This window comes from Suncus etruscus, chromosome 13 (genome assembly GCF_024139225.1).
Source record: "Suncus etruscus isolate mSunEtr1 chromosome 13, mSunEtr1.pri.cur, whole genome shotgun sequence".
Lineage (NCBI taxonomy): Eukaryota > Metazoa > Chordata > Mammalia > Eulipotyphla > Soricidae > Suncus > Suncus etruscus.
The window spans coordinates 9,785,370-9,809,669 of NC_064860.1; the positions used below are offsets into that span (position 1 = coordinate 9,785,370).

The window sequence follows — 24,300 nt, forward strand, 5'->3', positions numbered from 1 at the left end:
AAACAGAGCAAGGGAAATAGTCATCAGTTACTATTAAGTAATAAAAGAACATAAACAATCTGGAGGAAATGACTGCTAATTTATCTTGTACATATGTCACTTTTTCAATACAGTGCTTGTTAAAACAGATAGGCAACACCTGAAGAAATACTTGGTGTATGAAATCATTAAAATTTTTATATATACTCTTAGCCTTTTTATTTAGTTAAATTATATTGCATATAAAACAATGAAGTCATAAATTATTTAGATATGCTTGGATTGTTTCAATAAGTGGCACTAGAGTCCAGTCAATTTCTATTAGTTTAAGATGCTATAATTTATTTTGAATTGACAAAAATGTTTTCGTTATAGCAGTATTCCAATTTTTTTCTGGCAAACTAAGGGACTAAGACAACTACAGTTTACTTTTTTTTTTTTAATGTCTTCTCTATATTTTAGCATAGTCTCTGCTGATTACTTTAAAAGGTTTTTTTTGTTTTGTTTTGTTTTTTGCCTTGTGAAAACCTAGGTATAGCTTTAATATGGAATTGTCCAATTTCCTTTTATTGTTGTTTTACTTGTTTGGGGGCCACACGTGCTGGTTCTCAGGGCATACTCCTGGCTCTCTGCTCAACAATTGCTCCAGATTGTGCTATACAGAACATGTGGTGTGTCAAGGATTAAATCCAGTTTGACTGCACATAGAGAAAATACCTTAACTGTTGTACTAGCCCTGTGGATCCTTTGTTTTCATTTTTGGATATATTTTCTACACTTAATCATGAATATATTTATATTATTATGTATTATTTTTATACTTAACCATGAATAGAATGACAAAATAAGAAAATTTATGTTAACTACTGGGGTTTCATTGCATTTTCTAATTAAATCTTGTACCATGACAGTAAGTACAATATGGTATGTAAACAGAATTTGACAGAAATCAGAGGAAACATGTATTTGTTTTTGTATTTGTATTTTGTCAACAAATAGAAATAATAATTACATGGAATCTATTATGCTGAGTGAAATAAGTCAGAGAGAGAGAGAAAAACGCAGAATGGTCTCACTTATCTATGGGTTTTAAGAAAAGTGAAAGACATTTTTGCAATAATAATTTTCAGGCACAAAAGAGAAAAAAACTGGAAGTTACAGCTCACCTCATGAAGCTCACTGCAAACAGGGATGAGTTTAGTTAGAAAAATAACTACGTTTTGAACTATCCTAATAATGAGAATGTACGAGGGAAATAGAAAGCCTGTCTAGAGCACAGGCGGGGGTTGGGTGGGGAGGAGGGAGATTTTGGACATTGGTGACGGGAATGTTGCACTGGTGATGGGTGGTGTTCTTTACATGACTGAAACCCAAATACAATCATGTATGTAATACAGTTGGTTAAATAAAAAAAAAAAAAAAGAATGAACATCTTAGATCTGGAGAGCAACCTAGAGGTATTGGAAAGCTCTGAGAACACTTCACTGACAGATGGAAGTGTTAGGGAAGTTAGGAAGCTGGGAATGATGCAGATATCTTTTCTTTTTAGGATATTTATATTTATACACAACATGAGTAAGAGCAGGATGTTGTAGATAGAACATAAAATGAAAATATCGTTTTTTACATCATAATATATTACAGATTTCCCCTTTCTCTTAACAGTGGCTATGTTTGAAGGGAAAACTTCCTGATAGAGTTGTTAGTGCAAAATTACCTACCATATGTATATATGGTATATGGACATATAAGGTACAGTCAGTACATCTGATGGGGACATATGTTGCTAAGAACCCTCAGGAATTTTGCTCATTTATTCATTTTTTAACTAAGATATAAAAGAAACATTTCTCAAAAGGATTTATTTATTGTCCAAGTAGATTTTAGATTTTATAAGATAAATATAGAGCTTCTATAATGCAATAGAAATAATTTTCGTGGGGCCAGAGCAGTAGCACAGCAGGTAGGGTGCTTGCCTTGCACACAACCAACCCAGGTTTAATCCAAGGCATCTCATGTGGTCCTCTGAGCCTTCCAGTAGTAATTCCTGATGCAGAGGCAGGAATAAGCCTTGAGTACCACCAGGTGTGGCCTAAAAACAAAACAATGACAACAACAAAAGAAATAATTTGCCTAACATTTTTAATGAGTTTTATGGTATTTTCTTTGTTTACAGGGTCAAGTCAATCCCTGCTGAAGGAGTAAAGTCAAACCCTTCGAAGCGACATAGAGACCGTTTAAATACAGAGTTGGACCGACTGGCAAGCCTGCTACCTTTTCCACAAGATGTTATTAATAAGCTGGACAAACTTTCAGTTCTTAGACTCAGTGTCAGTTATCTGAGAGCCAAAAGCTTCTTTGATGGTAAGACTAATGGGTTCTATTTTTTCTGTAATAGCTTAGGTGGGCATATAACTGTTTCTGCTCTGTGTTAAAAACTGCTGTCATTTGCCTCTGTGAAAAAGTTTTGCTCAATAATGAAATAGGGCAAAAATAAGAAACTAATAGTTGGAGCCGAGTAACAGCACTTTGGTAGGACATTTGCCTTGCATTGCTGCTGACCCAGGACAAACGCATATGGTCCCTCGAACCTGCCAGGAGCGATTTATGAGTGCAGTGCCAGGAGTAACACCTGAACAATGCCAGGTGTGCCCCCCAAAACAAAACAAAACAATAACAAACAAGAAACAGTTCTATAAAACTTTTCCAGCTTCATTAAAGCTATTGCTGTATAAATGATACATGAAGTAATTTTTAAAATTATATTTGTTTTAAAACTTATTCCATATTATATCAAATTTTAGTATTGCTTTTTCTAATTCAATTTTATGGATTTTGTTTTCCGTAGGAGTAAATGATAGGTATTTTGATGCCATTTTGCTCAGTTTTCTGTGTTTTTGTTTGTTTGTTTTGATTGTTGAGCCACACCCTGTGAATTTCAGATTTTTTTTTTTTTGGCTCTGCTCTCAGAAATAGTTCCTGCTTGAGGGACCATATGGGAAGCTGGGGGATCAAAACGTCATCTATCCTAGGTTAGCGCGTTCAAGGCAGACACCCTACCACTTTCGCCACTGCTCCGGCCCCTCCTATAATATGTTTTAATTGATATTCAATAAATTGTAGTTTATGCATTTTTTGTTTGACATGAGCAACATATTTCCTTCAAGAAAATATAATTGTAAAATATTTTTCAACCAGAAAGTGTATTTCATTATAGAAGTCAGTAAAAATGGATTTCAGTTTCTATTGTACTACTGATAAACTAGGACTTGATTCAAGTCAACTAATACCTAATGATATTTATCGCTTAGCAGATTGGGCAACTGCTATGAGGACTACCCAGGTTCAATCCCTGGCACCCTATGTGATTTCCAAGCATTGCCAGGAGTGGTCCCTTAACACAGATCCAGTCATAACCCCCAGAGCACTGTGCTGTGGCCCAAAAACAAACAAACAAACAAAAACCCAAACCAAATATTATGAACTCAGATTTTTTTTTCCACATCATTTGGAGGGAAGTAACCACTGGGACAAATCCTGGCTATTGGGAGCCAACTTGACCAGGGTTTTGATAAGGAACCTTATAATGCAGTGCTGGGAGAAGTGTAGTACTGAGGATTGCACAGATTATGGCGTTTATGTTAGATATAAAACCATACTTGCTGGTAAAGGGGCCCTTCTGGACCACCCTGAGGTTATTTGGGACCTTGTGATGCTGAAGCTGAAGCTCAGGTTAACTACCTTCAGGACATGCACCTTAGCTCCTTTTCTATCTCTCTGCCTCTCAGAAGTAATTAAAAAGTCAGTTTTTATTGGAAAGGTTGCAGTATGACTTTCTGGGGTAAAATAATCCCAAATTTCTCTTTTCTTGTCCGTTTACATATAAAAACCTTACTTCTTAAGAAAGAAACATAAAATATCTTATAGTCATGTTTTTTTAAATGTGTTGTTAGTTTAAAGACAATATGAAGAATCATTGATAAATTTTCAAGCCTACATCAGTGCTTTACAGACTTTAATAGGTGTTTACAGCAATCTTGTAAGACAAAGGTTTTTATTGAGTAGCTTTAGGTGTGTTTCTTTTTTTTGCTTTGTTTTGTTTTGTTTTGTTTTTTTGGGCCATAGCCAGCAGCGCTCAGGGGTTACTCCTGGCTATCTGCTCATAAATTGCTCCTGGCAGGCACTGGGGACCAAATGGGACTCCTGGATTCGAACCAACCACCTTAGGTCCTGGATCGGCTGCTTGCAAGGCAAACGCCACTGAGTTATTTTGTTGTTTGTTTATTTTGGGGTCACACCCGGCAGCGGTCAGGGGTTACCCCTGGCATCACATCACGCTCAGAAATCACTCCTGGCAGGCTCGGGGGACCATAAGGGATGCAGAATTCAAACCAATGGCCTTCAGCATGAAAGGCAAATGCCTTACCTCCATGCTATCTCTCCCACCGATGGTGCATTTCTAACAAGTTCTCTGATGGTGCTGATATCATAGCTTTAGATTTAGATTTAGATTATGTTTGTATTCTGTTGGAGTGGCATTTTGTTTGTTTCTTTATTATGAATGTAGTTTAACACTGTAGTGATACTAAACAAAGATTTGAGAATGGTAAGTTTAGAGAGTATATATACTAAAGACATATTAAAAACAGAGATTTTCTCATATCTATTTGTAAAGGTCTTTGGCTTTTGAATGTTTACCTATTATACTTTATCTTTGAAATGTTTTATATAGTACTATATGTGTGTGCATTAGTTTTATAGTCATTTTGTGATAAAATTAGAATGAGATGCTCCATGTAGTTAAGTTTTTGGTTTGGTTTGTTTTTCCTGACTGCATCTCAGTACTGTATAGCCAAACCCCAGGACTTTTTCCTCAACCTCTAGTTACTGGACTGTAGTCCATATATAAGGACTATCAGTATTCCTTGAGAACTTGTTTGAAATAACAGATCTTGAGGCTGGAGCAAAAGTTCAGTTGTGTAGGGCATTTGCCTGGCACATGGATGATGTTCAGATGTCAAAAGTGATGTCAAAAAGTGAAATCAAAGATCATGGCCTGTGATTGACAACATATTAATGTCTGAGAGTTACTGTCAGAGGTTGTAATTTCTAGTTTCATGGATTGTTTTCCTCATTCTCAACATTTATGCTCTTAATGGGTCAATAATTTGATACTTGGGTGAGGGATTCCAGGGAAGAAAGAAGTGGTTTCTGCCTTTGGTGGGGTGTGTGTGTGTGAGGATACAATCTGGAAGCACTGTAGTCATCCTTATTTTTATAGTTGTTGTTCTGGACCACAACTGGTGATGCTCAGGGATTTTTCCTAAGTCTGTGCTCAAAGATCACTCCTGGAAATAATCAAGGGACCACTATGGGGTATGGTAGGTCAAACCTAGATTGTCTGTTTGCAAGACAAGTTTGCTCTATTCTTCTAACTCTACTATTCCTTCAACCTCTTGGAGGCTGTGTTTCTTGACCCTGGCATCAGTGTATTGACTTGAGTAATTTTACTTTTTATTTTCTGCACCTCTGTAAGGGGAATTCAAAGCATACATGTTGAAAGGAAGGAAAATGGAAGGGTAGATTGTATCTTTTAGAAATAAATGATGGAGAATTGATTCCACTTAGAGAGGATCTCATCACAATATACATTCTATTTAGGTGAATTGGCCCTAACCTAATATAAGAGCATATTAACAAAACATTAATTTCTGACAAGTTCTAAGGCACTACATTTTTGGACTGTGAGTGCATTTGCTTGAGTTTTATTTTAGGAATTTTTTGTTGTTGGTGGTGCCACCACCTGTTGGTGTTTGTTTTTCCCGTCAAAAAAAAGTATTCGATTAATGAGTAGCCATTACCAAAACGAAAAAGAAATGGCTCTCTGCAGTTAATAATTTAGAGAACACCAAGAATAAATGTTTCAATGTAATCCTAATTTCTTAATCAAAACTAAAATCAGACAAGTGAATTTTGTGTACAGTTCAAACCATTCTTCACTATTTGGAAAACAGTATAGCAAAGTTAGGGGAAGCGCCAAGTGAATAACAGGATGCAAAAAAGGGGTGTGTGTGAATTCCTGCGGAAAGAACAATATAAACTAGTAATCATCCAGTCTTGTTAGAAAGGAAACTCAAGTTCTACTGTAACAATAGATAATTTTCTAAGAAAATTCATCTATGTATTTTGTGTTTAAATAATCTAACGAAGATTCTTAAACATTGAAGCCAGGATGCTACTTGCTATGGCTATTGGGAAAGTCATTTTAAATACAACACGATATTCATCTGCTTCTAGTTAAAGCAACCCAAATGTAACTTGGAAATAATTGCACAGCCCTTAGTTCATATTTCAGAAAATTTAAAGTTTAAAATAGCTTGCTTTATCAACACTAGTAAAGTGAAATTTAATATTATAAATATTGTAATTTGGACGTTAATCACTGTCCAAGTGCTGGTTCTCAAATGAATAAGGAGGAAATCTTTGTATTCCACTAGCTCAAGTTCTAATTTCTTAGAACTCATGACAATACATGAGCTATTTTTAAAATGTGCATGTTGTAAGTAACAATTTAGGGATCCAAGAAAAGTACATTGCCTAGAAATATTTTTTTGGTTCTAATAGAAAATAGAATTGATGAGAATCTTTTTTTTTCTTTTATTTTTTTAAAATAATATTTTTATTTGTGCACCTTGATTACAGAGATGACTGTAGTTGTAGTTCAGTCATATAAAGAACACCCCTTGACCAGTGCAACATTTCCATCACCAAAGACCCAATCCCCCCCCCTCCACACACACACGCACACACCTGTATTTGAAACAGGCATTCTACTTCTCTCATTCATTAACATTGCTATGATAGTTGTCAGTGAAATTATTTCTATCTTCAGTCATCACTCTTTGTGGTGAGCTTCATATCCAGCCCTCATCTCTATTGTCTCTATTTTATTTTTCTTAAAATCCATAGATGAGTGAGACTGTTCTCTCTCCCTTTGACTTATCTCACTCAGCATAATAGATTCCATGTACATCCATGTATACAAAAATTTAATGACATTATCTCTCCTGACATCTGCATAATATTCCATGTGTATATGTAACAGTTCTTTAGCTTTTCATCTCTTGAAGGCATCTTGATTGTTTCCAGAGTTTGTAGGTTTGAGGAAGGAATTTTTGTATTATATTTTTGTGTTCCTACATTATATCCCTAGGAGTGGTTTAGATGGATCATATGGGAGTTCAATTTCTAGTATTTTTGAGGAATCTCCGTATTGTTTTCCAAAAAGGCTGGACTAGATGGTATTCCCACCAGCAGTGAATGAGGGTTTCTTTCTCTCCACATCCCCACCAGAATTGATTGTTCTTGTTCTTTATGATGTGTGTCAGTCTCTGTGGTATAAGATGGTGCCATGTTGTTGTTTTGATTTACATCTCCTTGATGATTAGAGATGTGGAGCATTTTTTCTTATGCTCATAGGCCATTTTATTTCTCTTTTGAGAAATTGTGTATTCTTTTCTTCTCCCTATTTTTGATGGCATTAGATTTTTTTTCTTGTTAAGTTTTGATAGTAGCTTGTATATCTTTAATATTAGCCCCTTATCTGATGGATATTGGGTGAATAGTTTCTTTCATTCTGTGGGTGGCTTTAAGCACTATTTTCTTTGAGATACAGAAACTTTTCAGCTTAATATAGTCCCATCTGTCTACCTCTCCTTCCACGATTTGGAAAGTGCTGTTTCCTCCTTGAAGATGCCTGTAGTCTCAATGTCATAAGAGTATTTTACCTACATGTTGTATATATAACTTATGGTCTCAGGCCTGATATCAAGTTCTTTAATCCATTTGGATTTGACCTTTGTGCATAGTGTTAGATACAGATCTGAGTTCGATTTTATGCAAGTGGTTAACCAGTTGTCTCAAAATCACTTGTTGAAAAGGCTTTCCTTCCTCCACTTTGCTTTTCTTGCCCCTTTATCAAAGATTAATTGATTGCATGTCTGGGAAACATTCTCTGAACTAAAGTCTATTCTATTGATCTAAGGGTCTGTCTTCATTTCAATACCAGACTGTTTTAATAACTTTGTAATACAAAGCATTATAATACAATTTAAAGTTGGGTAAAGTCATAGCTCCTATATTCCTTTTCCCAAACGTTGCTATGGCTATTCACAGATGTTTCAGTAGTGTTTGATCCACTTCTTTGAAGAATAGCATGGGTATCTTTAGAGGGATTGCATAATGCTGTGCAATGCTTTGGGGAGTATTGCCATTTTAATGATTTTAATCCTCCCAATCCATGATCATGTTTCTCCATTTCATGTGTTCTCTTTTATTTCTTGAAGCAGGGTTTTGTAGTTTTCTTTGTATAGGTACTTCACCTCTTTAGTTGACTCCAAGATATTTGAGTTTTTCTGACACTAATGTGAATGGGATTGTTTTTTTAATGTCCATTTCTTCTCTATTATTATTGGTGTAGAAGAAGGCCATTGATTTTTGCTTGTTAATTTTGTAGCTGCCACTTTGCTATATGAATCTATTATTTTTAGAAGCTTTTTGGTAGAATCCTTAGGGTTTCAAAACATAGTATCCCATATTCTGCAAACAGTGAGAGCTTGATTTCTTCCTTTTCTATCTGGATGCCCTTGATGTCTTTTTCTTGCCTAATCACTATGGCAAGAACTTCCAGCACTTTGTTGAATAAGAGTGCTGAGAGAGGGCAGCCCTTTCTTGTACCAGATTTTAGAGGAAAGGCTTTTAGTCTATCTCCATTGAGAATAATATTTGCCATTAGCTTGTGGTAGATGGCCTTGACTATATTGAGAAAAATTTCTTCCATCCCATCTTGATGAGAGTTTTTATCAAGAATGGTGTTGGGATTTATTAGAAGCTTTCTCTGCATTTATTAATATAATCATATGGTTTTTATCTTTCTTTTTGTTGATATGGTATATTATGTTCATTGCTTTATGTATATTAAACCATCCTTGAATTCCTGGAATATATCCTACTTGGTTATGGTGTATGACATTCTTTTTTAAAAATTTTTTAATATATAATAATTTTTATTTTGACCAAAGTGAATTACAAATCATTCACAGTAAAATTTTAAGTATATAGTGACATGTCCTCCCTCTCCCTCCTGTTCCTAGCATGTATCCCATATTCTCCTCCTTTGCTCCCCAGGCTGCTAGTATAAGTGGTTCCCTCTGTGTCTAGCTTGTTGTAGATTGAGTATCGATTCTGTTGTCATTGGCTTTGGATTTGGTACCTAAGTCTAATCATTTTTTATTTCTACTCAAGGTTCATATGACTGTTTGGTCTTGGTATCCTCCATTATTTCCCCCTCAGTTTGTGAGGCGGAACAAGATGGTTCAAGTTATGTGGTTCTGTTTGAAGGAAAGAAGAAAGGGGGGGGGATATCAAGCTAGCAAAAGAAAAAAGAGGAGTCCTTCTTGAGGCTATAAATATCTGTTTAAGAGAATAAAGGGAAAAAGGAAGAAAAACATAGCAACAATATAAAATAAATCAAACTAAAGACCTGAAAAGCTTCGCAGCAATAAATACAACAACCAAATAATAATCCCGGTTCTGAAATAAAAACAAAATAGAGCTCAAAAACATAAATCAAAACAAAGCAAAGCAAAACAAAAAAAACAAAAACAAAACAACAACAAATACAAAAATTAATTTGTGCTTTGTTTTTTGCATAGGCACAGTAAATGTTGGGGATATTAGAAAGGGAATTCCCTTGGTCTAAGAGATACAGGGTTTCTCCACCCCTGAAGTATACTGTCATATGCATAACTCCAGGTTCCGTACCTGTTTGTTTACTCTCCTCTAGGTCCTTTTATGGTGTCTAGAAACTATCTGCTCACTCATGGATGATGAGATCAGGCCTCTGTAAATAGAGGGCTTGGTATTTACACAGGTCATAGGATAGAGCCTAGGATGGAGTCGTTCCTTATGGTTCTAGAAGTTCTGTTCTATCACTGCTGTTTTAATCACTCTTCTGTAGTTTGTGGTCTTGGTTTTTCCATGAATCCTAGGTTGAAGCTTAGAATGGAGTCTTTCATTATGTTTCCAGAAGTTCTGCTTGATTGCAGTTGTCACAGTCAGACCTCTGGAATTACAGATGTTGGTTATTGTACATATTGTAGGCCAAAGCCTATACTAGGGACTTTTTTATTGGATCCCAGGATAAGTTCTACCCAGTCATGTTTGTCATAGTCAGTCTTCTGCAGTTAATGATCTTGGCTTTTGCACAGAACAAAGGAAGACATGTCTTCTGGTTTCATTTTATGATGGTGTGATGTTCTTAGATCAAGTTGTTGACATTTCCTCATTGTCAGGATGTCATATCAAATTTGGCGCATGTTTTTGTCAGAGTAGTATTAAGAACATCCTAAAGGGAGTTTGGTTTCTGGAACTGTTGAGGACTGTGTCGGTTCTATGTCTGAGATCTAGGGTTCGGGTTTGGACGGTCGCTGTCTAATCATATGGAGGTTTGACATTCTTGATGAGGCATTGGATCCTAGTTTCTAGAATTTTGTTGAGGATCATTGCATCTGTGTTCATCAGAGATATTGGTCTATAATTTTGTATTTTTGAAGATCTCTGTCTGATTTTGGTATCAAGGTGATGTTTGCTTCATAAAAGCTATTTGGGAGTGTTACTGAGTCTTCAATTTCATGAACGAGCCTGAAAATGAATTGCAGTAGTTCCTCTTAAAAGGTTTGAAAGAATTCGTTAGTGAATCTATCTGATTCTGGGCTTTTGTTTTTGGGAAGACTTTTAATTATCAGTTAATTTCTTCAGTAGTAATGGGGGTGTTTAGATATGCTAGGTCACCCTGGTTTAACCATGGAAGATTATGAGTCCAAGAATTTATCCATTTCTTCCAGGTTCTCATGTTTCATGAAATAGTTTTTTAAAGTAATCTCTGATTACCCTTTGAATCTCTGCAGTATCTGTAATGATCCCCCCTTTTCATTTCTAATCCTCTTTATTAATTTTCTCTCTCTACTTCTTTGTGAGTTTTGCTAGTGGTTTATCAGTCTTGCTTAGTTTTCCAAAGAGCCAAGTTTTGCTTTTGTTGATTTTTCGGTTTGATTTTTGAATTTCAACTGCATAGATTTCTGCTCTAAGCTTTGTTATATCCTACTGCCTACCTATTTTTGGTACATATTGTTGATCTTTTTTATTTTATAAGCTGTATCATTAAGTTATTTATGTAGACCACTTCTTCCTTTCTGATGTGTGCTTGCAAAGCAATAAATTTTCCTCTTAGTCCCGCTTTTTCTGTGTCTCATAAATTCTGGTCTTCTGTATCTTCATTGTTATTTGTTTCCAGGAATGTTTTGATTTCCTCTTTGATTTAATCTCTGACCCACTGGTTAGTCAGCAATGAGCTGTTTAATTTTTAGATGTTAAAGTTATTTTTTCTGTGTCCATTTGTAGTTCATTTCTAATTGTTATCATCAAAAGTAGTCTGTACAATTTCTATCCTCTTGACTTTATGGAGATATGTTATATGGGTCAACATATATTCTATCCTGAAGAATGACACATGTTCATTGGAAAAGAATGTGTATCCAGTTTTTTGGAGATGGAGTGCCCTCTATATATCTAATCTGCCACTTTCTTTCATTTTCTTTCTGGAGCTTTTATATTCTTGTTTGGTTTCACCCTGGTTGACCTATTAAAGGGTGATAGGGCTGTGTTGAGGTGAGTTTTCCCACTATTATTGTGTTGTTATTGATATCTTCTTTAAGATTTGTCAACAGTTGTATTAAATATTTTGCTGGTCCCTCATTGGGTGCATATATGTTTAGGATTATGATTTCTTCCTATTGTACATATCCTTTGATTAGTACAAAATGTCCATCTTTGTCCCTTTTATTTTTTCTGAGTCTAAAGTTTGTGTCATGTCATATTAATATGCCCATTCCAGCTTTTTTAAGGGAGTTGTTTGCTTGGATGTTTTCCCTCCAGCATTTTATCTTGAGTAGTGTATGTTTGTTCTGACTATGCAGGTGTGTTTCTTGTAGGCAGCAAAATGTTGGATTCAGCTTTTGATCCATTGTAATAACACTCTGTGTATCTTAACAGATGCATTTAGTCCATTGACGTTGTCATGGAATTTACTGTCATCTTTCTGTAGAAGTTTAGTGTGTCTGTTTGTCTGTCTTGTCTTAAAGTAGACCTTTCAGTTTTTCTGTTAAGGCTGGTTTTGAGCCTGTAAAGTTTCTGAGTTGTTGTTTATATGTGCAGCTATATAAACTTCCTGCAAATCTAAAAGTGAGTCTGGCTGGGTGCAGTATTGTAGGTAAAGCATTCATTTCATTGAGTTTTGCCACTATATCCCACCACTGCCTTCTGACCTTGAAGGTTTCTTATGACAGGTCTGCTGTAAATCTTAAGAATTTGCTTTGAATGTAATTTCCCTTTTTGCTCTTGCTGCTTTTAGTATTATATCTCTATCTGTGGGATTCATCATCATGACTAGGATGTGTCTTGGGGTGCTTTTCTTTGGAACTATTTTAGCTGGTACTCTTCAGGCATGCATAATTTGATTGCATGCAGTCTTTAGCTCTGGGAATTTCTCCGCGATGATGTCTTTGACTGTTGATTCTTCCTTTGGATTACCTTCTGGGGTCTATGCCTCGATTATTCTTATGTTGTTTCTGTTGAATTTATCCAAGCTTTCTATTTTCACTTGTCAACATTCTTTAAGTAATTTTTCCATTGTCTGATCAAATGCTTTAAGGTTCTTTCCAATCTCTTCTGCTGTATTGAGTTGTTTTGCATCTCATCTTTCAACTCGCTGATTCTGTCCCAGTTGATGTTATTCTGTTGGAGAGGCTTTCCATAGAGTTTTTCATTTCATCTACTGAATTTTTCAGTCCTGTTCTTTCAGTTTGGAGTTTTTTATTTCTATCTTTGTGGTCTGTTCAGCTTGATCTACACTTTATTTGAATTCTATGAACACCCTCCTCCTAGTTCTAATCCAATCTCCTTATCTAAGAGGCTACCTAGGTGATTGGTATTTTTCGGGTCATCAGAGCTGCTATCTTCATTTTCTAAGCATGATATTGTTTTGCAGCGTTTCTCCACTTACACAATGATAGCGTGGATTTTACTATCTGTTGTAGTGGTATTCATGGACTAGAGGTTCAATTGGCCGAGCTGTGAAGAGAGGAGCCGTGCTCTTCTGGCTTCACCCTTGTGGGCAAAGTGAGCCTACCTTGTGCAGAGCCCTGAAGAGATTGTGTCCTCTGGGTCCTCTCTTGGCCCTGAAGAGATTATGTCTGCTGGAGCCTTTGCTTGCCTCATGCAGAAAAGAAGGGAACCAAGTAGGGAACAAAACAGAAGACCAGGCAGGGAGCAAAACAGCAGCCTTTTATTCTTTTTTGTGCCCCAATACAGGGCAGGAATCAGCCTCCACTTTTTGTGGGCAGAGTCAGCCTACCTTGTGCAGAGCCCTGAGAGATTATATCTGCTGGAGTCTGATGAGAATCTTTTAACATTTAATATTGAAAAGCTCGTGTTGTATGATATTCTAGACAATAAATGGCAGGAATTTCTTATTTTTCTACTTGTTCTATAGATGAAGCTATTCATTTTGAAGGTGTGAATATTCATTTTGTAATACTTTTGTTTAATACGTTACCTCTTTTTCTCACTAGAATGGGTAATTCTAGTGATTAGATAATTCAGAATAATGATTGCCCCTGGAAGGTAATCAATTATTTTCTTTAATTTCTTAAAATATGTCTGAAAGGGGGCTGGAGAGATAGCATGGAGGTAAGGCGTTTGCCTTTCTTGCAGGAGGTCATCGGTTCAAATCCAGGCGCCCCATATGGTCCCCCGTGCCTGCCAGGAGCAATTTCTGAGCCTGGAGCCAGGAATAACCCCTGAGCACTGCGGGGTGTGACCCAAAAACCACACACACAAAAAAAACACGTCTGAAAAACAAATGTAAAATTCAAGTTATTTATTCTCTACTATGTATTGAGAAATTTTTCTTAGGATTTAGTTAGTATTTTGCTATTTCCAAAGCTTTCTATTAACCAATTGCTATTATTGGTTCTGTGACTTAATTTGTGCTGTATAAAGTTCACAAATGCAAGACTCTTGACAGTGGCAAGAAATTGTTTTCAGTGGTCCTCAAACTATGGCTCGCGGGCCACATATTGTATTTGTATCTGTTTTGTTTCTTCATTGCAAAATAAGATATATTCAGTGAGCATAAGAATTCGTTCATAAGTTTTGTTTTTACTATAGTCAGACCCTCCAATGGTCTGAAGGACAGTGAACTGGCGCCCTGTTTAAAAAGTTTGAGGACCCCTGTTAGGTCATATTATACTACATGGAGTAGAGATTACACATTGAAATGCCAATAAATTTTATACCTACTTTTGGGCTTAATTGGTGTTACCTGCACCATATCATTCTTCCATGCATATTATTTAATGATATATTTTACTCCCTTGTTACTGCCTCATTCTTACTCTCTTGTTCCTGGACCACTTACTTTTTTTTTTACTTGCTGAATGTTTCTTTCTGTTTCACAGTGGCCTGACAACCTTAATATGTTTTGTTTTGTCATCAGTATAGATGTGATATACAAGTCGGATGCTTTTTTTTTTATTTTTTATTTTTTTTGTTTTGGGTCACAATTTATGGTACTCAGAGCATCTGGCTGTTTTTAGAGATCATTTCTTGAAGGGCTCAAGAAACTATAGATATCCAGGATTGAACCCTTGTTGGCTGCAATGGAAGTCATGTGACTTAACTCATATATTTTCTTGGGCAAATGTTAGTGTTAAATGAGTGTTAAAAAACACTCATTAAATATGATAAAACAAAGATTTAGAATTGGCAAATTTATTTTTGTACAGTGGGCACTTGAATTTTTTTAGGATTGATAACTATATAAGTAAAAGTCCTAGTAGATTAATTAAAATAGTAAATGCTGTTTTAATTTTATTCAGTTTCCTCACAACATGCTTTTTCTGTATTCACTTCTGTGTCTTACTACACTTTTACTTATAAAGACTTCTCTAAACTATGTGTTTTTGAGAAATTTCTATAGCCTTCTGTTTGTAGAAAACAGCAGAACAAAGACCTTCAATTACTGTTTTCTGATGTTTGGCATAAAACATGGTAGAAGTTCAGTTTTTTGCCTCTCAAAAATAGATTAACTCAAATTAGAAGGAAGTCTAAGAACAGTTTAAATCAGTGTTTTTGCAAATAACAGCTGGGATGTACTTATGGGATACTTGCTGTTTGTTTAAAAAAATAAAAGAAGTAGATTTCTAAGGCACCATTGAGACTTGGTAAAGGGGCAAAAAATTGGGAACTTAAATAGCTAAGTGAAAATACAACCTGATAAGTCAGGGTGGACATACTGTCCTAGACATACAAGACTGAATACCTATGTCCAGAGTTCATTCAGTCTCTCCACTCAAATTCTTTCAACAAAAATCCAGCCAGATTAAGATTAAATTATCACATACTTTAAAAACACACAAAAAGAAGAACTTTATGACAAAAGTGAACCATCACATTGCCTTTCATGGTATTTTCTAAGTTTAAAAGACTTAATGAGGTCCAGGGAGTTAGTGAAGGAGGAGGAGCAAAGAAACCTCACTTTAGTCCCCACACTGTATGGCCTTCGATCAGCCATGTGTGGCACTGAGGTCTCCGAGTACTAGTTCTGTGGTCCTACAGTCTTGGACCACAGCCTGGGCAGAGTGAATTGACTGTTGGAGCACTAACCTGTCAGGCATGTACCACCAGACTAGATATCACATGGTGACACCTTCTTTCCTACCAATACCCACCATGTAGCGGGACCAGAACAATAGTATAGCAATAGGGCAGTTGCCTTGCACATGGCTGATTCAGGCTCAGTTTCCTGGTATCATGGTCTCCTAAACTTAGCCAGGAGTAATTCCTGGACACATAGCCAGAACTAAGACCTGAGTAGAACTGGTGTGTGTGGCCCCCAAACTGAAAACAAGAATAAATGTAAAGACTATGTCCTAATGGTTTTATAAGAGGGGCTGGGATGTTTCCCTGCACTACTTCTCCTGAGCAGTACCACAGCCTCAGATCTAGTGCCAAGCTGTCCTGCCTACTTGGCTAAGTCTTCCCAGGAGAGGCCCCCAGATCCCCTTGCTTGGGAAGACCTCAAAGAAACCAAGATAAAGAACTTTTAATTTGTGAAAAGAGCACTTAGAGATGAGAAAAAGATAATTTTCTAAAAATTAACCATAGAGACACATCAGCATTCTAATTATACATATCATTTTTCCAATTATGCATATGACATTTTCCTCAGATTTATAATCAGCAAATCAAACTTGTGTAAGTCAGGATATTTTTTATATAGTATACATTGTGAAATGATTTTTACCACAATCAATCTGATGAACGTTTTTATGACTTTAGTTACCGTAATTCTCTGTTTTAGAGAACAAACCAAACCCAGGGTTTGGGTTCTCTTGTTTTCTGTGTTGAAGCATTTAAGATTTGTCTACTCAATAAAACACAAGTCCAGTATATGGTATTGTCCTCTGGTGATAGTCACCATACATACATTAGATCCCTAGAACTTTCGCTTCAATGCCTGGCACTTTTTTTTTTTTCAGGTTTCACATAGAAATAAGATGAGATCATATAGCATTAGTCTCTGTGACTCAATTTCACTTAGCCTAATATCCTCTAGGTTCATCTATGTTGTCATAAATGACAGATATTTTCTCTGAAAATTTTATTTTATGCACTGTGATTTAAAAACATATTAGTGAATTTTCATACATAAAACATTAAACCACCATACTCTCCATCAGAGCGCTTAGAATATATTCTAGAAATTTGCTAAATTTAGGGCTCTAAATCTCTAGTTTGAATATCCTGCATATGTAACTGTTATGGTGAACAGTTTGATTTTCTTCATAAATATTATTCTATAAATGTTCAATTTTATACAAAAAGCCATACATTTTTCTAAATGCAGTTCTACAAAAGGACTAGATTTGATAAAATTGATACCTTTTAAGTGGGTTTCAACCTATTTTATATTTAATGTTCTTGTTTGTTTGTTTTGGGGCCATACCTGGTAGCACTTGGGTTTCTTCTGGTTCTGTGCTCTTGTTTTTGTTCTGCTTTTGTTCTGGGTCAGCTGTATGCAAGGCAAATACTCTACTACTGTGATACCACTCCAGCCCCATATCTAAAATTCTTTTCTAACAGAATTTAATGAGTTTTGCTTCGTACCTTTATGTAGACTTCATTGCACCGACCATCAAAAAGACACCCCCCCCATTTACTGTTCCCCATTCACCCTTTCCTTCTGATAATTAATATAGTTTTTAACCAAATCATTGCATTAGTCTCTTTTTTTTTGCCATTTATTTGTTCTACTTTTATTCCACATATGAGTGAAACAATCTGGTAATTGACTTTCAGTTCTTTCCTTACTTAATTCACTTTCGGAATCATCTCAGCTACTTCCATATTTTGTCTCAAATGGCACAGTTTTATTTTGTTGTGGTTATTTTCTTTGATTTTGGGAACAAGCCTGGTGGTTATTAGAGGTTGTTCATAGCATATGGTTTGGGGTTCAGGGACGATGTATTGGGTCAAGCCAGGCTTCCTGCTTGCAAAGCCTGGCCTTTTAAGTTATCCTCTTGGAGAATAGCTTTCCATTGAGTGTAGATGCCAGTTTCTTTTTCCTTATCTGTTGATGGAGAGTTAGGCTTATTTTCTATTTTGGCTGTTATGAATAATATTTTCATGAACACTGGAATTGAACTGTCTTTTGAAATTCTTTCACTGGATTATACAGTATTTCAGATGATCTTTTTGGTTCTGTATTTTTTAAAGAGTCTCATAGAATTTTCCGTTCTTGCCTCAGTCCAATCCATTTCATCAACAGCGTGTCAAGGTTATTTTATTTCCCCATAACAGTGTCAAAATTTGTTTTTGAAAGAGATCTTTCTTATTGACTTGAGTTGATTTTTCACTGTGGTTCTGATTTGCATTTCTGAAGCAGTAGGTGATGTTGAGACTTGGTTGGGCTTTTTTGTTCTGTCTTGGTTTTGGTTTTTGAGCCACAGTCTAAAAGGCTCATTTCTGGCTCATTCCTGGCTCTCTGCTCAGGAATCACTTCTAATGGGACTCAGGGTACCATGTGAAGTGCCAGGAATTGAACCTGGGTTTGTCCTGTGCAAGAAAAATTAAGGATGGAGACTGTTGAGAACAGAAGCACTGGCAGGCATGGGATATAAAAGATAAAGCATTATCTTCTCTCTTCCACAGGTACCAAGTCACCTTGGTATGGTCTAAACATGCCTAATAATACTGTATGATCTTGCAGATTTATCCTAAAAAAAGAAGAGTTGTGTGAATTTAATATTCTAGTTAGAATTAGTATACTAAGTATTTCTTGGAGAATGCTGACATTTCATTTGTTCAAGGGGAAAACTTTCTTTGTGGAATATGCATCGAGACTTTAGGAATTTGGTATTAATATTATCTCAGCCTCTATTGAATTAACTTTGTAATTTGACTTAGAGAGGAAGATTTGCTTAAAAAATAATCCTTTGGCCTTTTGATAGAAAATAAATGTAAGAGTATTTCTCTGTGTTTTCCCTTTTTCTCAGAAGTAGCACCCTTTTGAATCTAGAACTCTGCCGACATAATAGTAACCTAGCTCACATGGGTAAGGGTATGTTTGTATGAACCAGGAACATAGCCTGCTCCTTGGATAGGGGCTTATGAATAGAAATTTTTCATATTGTCCTGTAGTTGTCTTAAATTCTGTGTTTTAATTTTCATCTTTATAAAATTGGGTCAGTTTTTCCTTCAGACGATGATGTTTAGAGGTGCAGAGAATTGAGGGGGAAAAAACAGTTTTAGAAAATGTGAAGAAAGGAGAGCCAAGCCATTTGTAAGTTGCTCCCTAAATCTTGATGTTCTAAGTCACTAGCTTTCAAATATGGTCTGGTTTTTAGTATCAGTTGAGAATTTGTTAGCGACGCCCAGTCCTAGTAGCTCCATCCTAGTCCTCAAGCCAGACATTTCTTTTTTTGGCTGTCAACTGTGACAGGTGGGCTACATCCTGTGATGCTTAGCAAGTACTTCTGGTTCTGTTCTCATGTATTCCACTTTGGGGATTTTCAAAGGACTATTTTATGGTGCTAGGGATCTTGTGGTGGTAAGTGAATGCAAGTCAAGCACCTTAACTTCTCTATTATCTCTCCTTATACAGGCATTTTAAAAATGGGGGTAGTAATGTGTTTTAATAATTTTTCAAGTTATTCTAATGTCTGTATTGGCAGTTACTTTCTAGTTATCAATTGTGCTTAGGTTGCTTGGATTTTTAAACACCATTTGTATATTTAGAAAAGGAAATGCAACTCAATCACCGGACAAAAAATATTTTAACTGTGTTCGTTGCTTCCATTAACTTAGAGATCTAACAATCATAGTAGAATTTTTTATGAATAAATGCAATACTGTAATTGATACTTAATTTAGGAATATATATTCTGTGTACTTTTTCAACTTTAGAATCATATCTTTTAGCTTTGCTAATGACAATTTAACTTTTTTTTTAAATAATATCTTTATTTAAACATCTTGATTACAAATATGATTGTGATTAGGTTTCAGTCATGTAAAGAACACCCCCTTCACCAGTACAACAACCCCACCACCAATGTCCCAAATCTCCCTCCCTCCCACCCCACCCCCACCTGTACTCTAGACAGGCTTTCCAGTTCCCTCATTCATTCACATGGTTATGGTAGTTCTCAGTGTAGTTATTTCTATAACTGCACTCACCACTCTTTGTGGTGAGCTTCATGAAGTGAGCTGGAAGTTCCAGCCCTCCTCTAATTGTCTCTGAGGATTGTTGCAAAGCTGATTTTTATTTTTCTTAAGACCCATAGATGAGTGAGACTATTCTGCATCTCTCTCTCTCCCTCTGACTTATTTCACTCAGCATGATAGATTCCATGTACATCCATGAATAGGAAAATTTCATGACTTCATCTCTCCTGACAGCTACATAATAATCCATTACAATTTAACTTTTCTAACTAATACACATTTATTCTGCTATAGTGCTTAGAAATTTTTAGGCAGAAAAATGTATTTGTATCATCAGAAAGTAACCTATGGAACTAATCTTTGTCCTGAAAACTTAAAATTTTGCATAATTATGTTTATTTTCAGTGTCTTCTCATTCCTTTAAAAAGGAACACATAATTTACAAAATAGAAGCTTTCTATTGAAGTGAAACATTTTTATGCTAGCAATGTCTTTAGTAAACTTAATGTATTATTTGAAAATACTCTTACCAGACTAAACCAAGCTTTAAGATTTTTTTCTTATGCTAAAGAAATACTTCATTAACATTTTGTAGCTTATAAAGTATTAAGTAGTTGGCTGAATTTTATAAATGATAGCTTTGTGTCTTTATGATTAGGGGAGAAAATTAAATAAGGAGGGTGATGGAATGAATTGAATAAGGAGAGTAATAATATTATTAAAATTTTAATATCACCAGTTAGAACTTTAATGTCATCTTTTTGTGTAAATGTAAATTGTAATAACCAAATTAAGTTTGCCACATACTAACATTACTTGTTAAGTGAATTTTAAACAGTTCAGAGCATGTTTTGGAGGGGAAATGATTAACATACTGTGAGAAATGGAAATCTGACTTAGATGTGTAAAGAAGAAAAATGACATGGGTTACAGTGTATAAAATGACAATATAATACTGTGATATATGTGTGTGAATCTATCAAATTAAACTTCAACTTGTATAGTGTATCAATTTTTTCTTTTTTTAATATATTTATTTAAACACCTTGATTACAAATATGTTTATAGTTGGGTTTCAGTCATGTAAAGAACACCCACCTTCACCTGTGCAACATTCCCATCACGAATGTCCCAAATCTCCCTCCTCCCCACCCCGCCCCCACGTGTACTCTACACAGGCTTTATTTTTTCAGTGAGGAAACAGTTGAAATATTTTGATGGTCTATTATCTTAATACTTAATGTTTACTCAAGTCAGAACCTTACACTTAGGAATCTTTTTCTCACAGATAGGGAGGGTTTAACAAATGTCTTGTCAGGATAGCAAATGCTTCTTAGGTAGCAGAAATGAATGGTGACTATTTTCAAATATTACATGTTCTTTGGCTGCCGTGTATTTAATTTTAGTGGTGTAATGTTGAAAGTGCCATAATTTCTGTAACAATATACAATTTTGAATTAATCCAAGTTTGTGTTCTAGATATGTTACAGTCCTCCTAGATGTCCTGTTATATTCCCATAAATACTTGCATAGAAATGAAAAAAAGTCATTCCTAGTGTATACACTAGGATTTTTGCACTAGGATTTCCATAATAACTTTAACCACATCCCCATTACCCTATCCATAACCAGTCAGACATTTCCCTAAACTCAATCTGTATTTTAGCCTTCACAAGAATTTGTCTCAAGATGCACCATGTCCTCATTAAAGAAAGACCATAGGTAGTTGGGATGGAGCAGTCTGGTTGGAGTTAGTTGTAGGTCGTACACTTAGGATCTGGATACCTGGAGTTTATCTAAGTTTATCACTTCCAGTTCTGTGAGTTTGAAATATTTCTTAACCTCCAAAAGTCTCAATTTCTTAGTCATTAAAGGATGGTAATGCTATGTCATGGGAATTTTATTTGAGTAAATAAGGTATAGATGGAAATTGCTTGGGGCCAGTCAGTGTGCCAAGAAAATATCAACTATTAGTCCTGAGGAAATTTGTTAAGGGCATTCAAATGGTAGAAGATAAAGTAGCAATATCCATGTATTTTCTTACTCTTGCATCATAATATAGACAAGAAATGTAAACATGAACATGAGTAGTGCTAGTTAATATGATTTCTAATAATTTATGGGACAGTTTGCAGATATATGATTAAGAACTAGAAGAAAACTTAATAGAGAAGCAAAACTTAAATAGGTTGGGTCAGAAATCCAAGATATAATAGAAGTTTTCTAAAGTCACCTTAGTATTTTTCTGCATAAGAATGGAAAGTGGGTGCACATTTCCCTGATCCTCTTTGCACTTTATTTCCTTAAATCCTTCACTGATCATTAATCACAACCACAGAGCAACAGAAGTATTTGTTTGCTTTTGGTGAAAGCCTTGAGTGAGCAGTTTCTCAAATTGATTCTTCCTCACACTTAAACAGTTATAGGTATTAAATATTTTCCTTCCAGCATTTGAGTTATGAACAATGTTTACAGTTTGTTCTTTTTTTTGCTCTTTAAATTCCTTTAAATTTTCTTTAAATTTCTATAGTAATAGAAATTTTTCATATCTTTAAAACTTCTTATGGTTGGTATTTACATTTTTATGTTCTTTTATAGATCTTAATATTCATAGCTTAGATGCCCTAATAACAGCAGAATCTATTGTCTCATCATACTGAATAATAGCACCAGAAAAATTGCACAAACAGATATTAAGTTTCTCTAATTTGATTGGTCCCATTTATTCCTTACTTTATTCTCAGTGTTATATTAACTAGTTGAAACTAAAATTAAATAAAAATTGATTTTAAAAAGAACTAATAAGATGGTTTATATAGTTTGACACTGTAATAACATCTATTTTAGGATTTATTTATTTTACAACAAATGGTGTTTATTTTGATATTTCCATTTATTTATTTATTTATTTGGTTTTTGGCCAGAATGGTGACGCTCAGGGTTTATTCCTGTCTATGCGATCAGATATCGCTCCTGGCTTGGGGGGGCTATATAGGATGACAGGGGATCAAACCACAGTCCATCCTAGGCTAGCACAGGCAAGGCAGATGCCTTAAGGCTTACCCTTGTGCCACCACTTCGGCCCCTTGATATTTCATTTTAGTAGCAAATCACTGATGTGTGGTATAACTTAGTATAACTTCTCATACTGGAACTTTTGAAGAAGTGACAGTTCTGACATTGTGATCTTTTTTAATGACATTAAAATATATATGACTGGGACTGGAGTAGTGGCACAAGTAGTAGGGTGTTTGCCTTAAACGTGCTAACTTAGGACAAACCATGGTTCCATCCCCCCGAGTCCCATATGGTCCCCCAAGCTAGGAGCAATTTCTGAGCGCCTAGCCAGGAGTAACCCCTGAGCATCACTGTGTGTGGCCAAAACAAACAAACATAAAAAGTATAAACTATTATAATAAAGCAAACAAGAGTGAAAAAGCCTTTATGTGTACTTGAAGCATTTAAACTTTTTTGATTAACTCTTAGATCAATTAGTTTAATTCAGACAATTTTTTTTTTTTTTACTTTTGGTTTGGGGCCACACCTGATGATTCTCAGGTATTATTTTTGGTTTTGCAGTCAGTGGTCACTCCTGGTAAACTCTAGGAACCGTTTAGGATGCTGAGGATTGAACCTGCTTAGGCCATAATGCAAGGCCCTATTCACTGTACTATCACTGTGGTCCCTCAAGACAACTTTATGACCTAAGAGAAATAGTTCTGTAGATTTTTGAAATTGCTAGTCAGAAGCCAGGGTACATTAACTTTTTTTTCAAGAGATGTACTTAAAATTCTGTAAAGACAAGAAGTTGGCATAAGACTCCAGTGTGACTTATTGATAATTTACTAGAAAATATTTTTCAAAAATAAAAGTGCTTTATATTTTATACTTTGCTCCAGTTGAGAGAAAAATCTGGTTGATAGTAAATCTGTGTTTAACTGAACCATATAAAATTTGATTAATTATACTGAAATGAATATCAAAGTCATTTTTCTTTAATATTTTATCACGTGGTAAAATCATTAGGAAAATAAGGATAATATACTGCCATCAAAATATCATATTTTATTATGAGCTATTTTAAATAACAACTACAAGTTTAAAGTTTTAAATACTATTGAACTTTTTTCTTTCCTTTCTTTTTTTTGGTTTTACCCTCCTATTCTGCCTTCTAGATCCCCACCCCCACATATACACACACATAAGCATATTAAAAAATATATGTGACAATGGAAAGGAGAGATATAACATTATAGCAAACCACTCTAATGCTAGGAAACATCCCATCATGTTAGCGAACTTTATTTCACTTATATAATCTACATTTATATAAGCTAATAGATTGCAATCATGAAGATGATACCATTTCACTGAATGTATTATCTAGAAATAAACAAAACAATAAACATGCAAATTTTTATGGAAAAATTTTACCATTAATGGACCAAATTGTAAATGAGAAAAATTAATAAGCCT

The 24,300-nt window shown here is 35.2% G+C and overlaps 1 protein-coding gene across 1 annotated transcript in view; it reads left to right on the forward strand.

The window, feature by feature from the left end:
- AHR (aryl hydrocarbon receptor) overlaps nucleotides 1-24,300 on the forward strand; it is a 53,106-nt gene that overhangs the window by 11,792 nt on the left and 17,014 nt on the right. Inside the window, exon 2 of the mRNA XM_049785693.1 lies at nucleotides 2,156-2,343. Within this exon, the coding sequence (XP_049641650.1) occupies nucleotides 2,156-2,343 (188 nt within the window). The remainder of the gene's footprint in view (nucleotides 1-2,155; nucleotides 2,344-24,300) is intronic.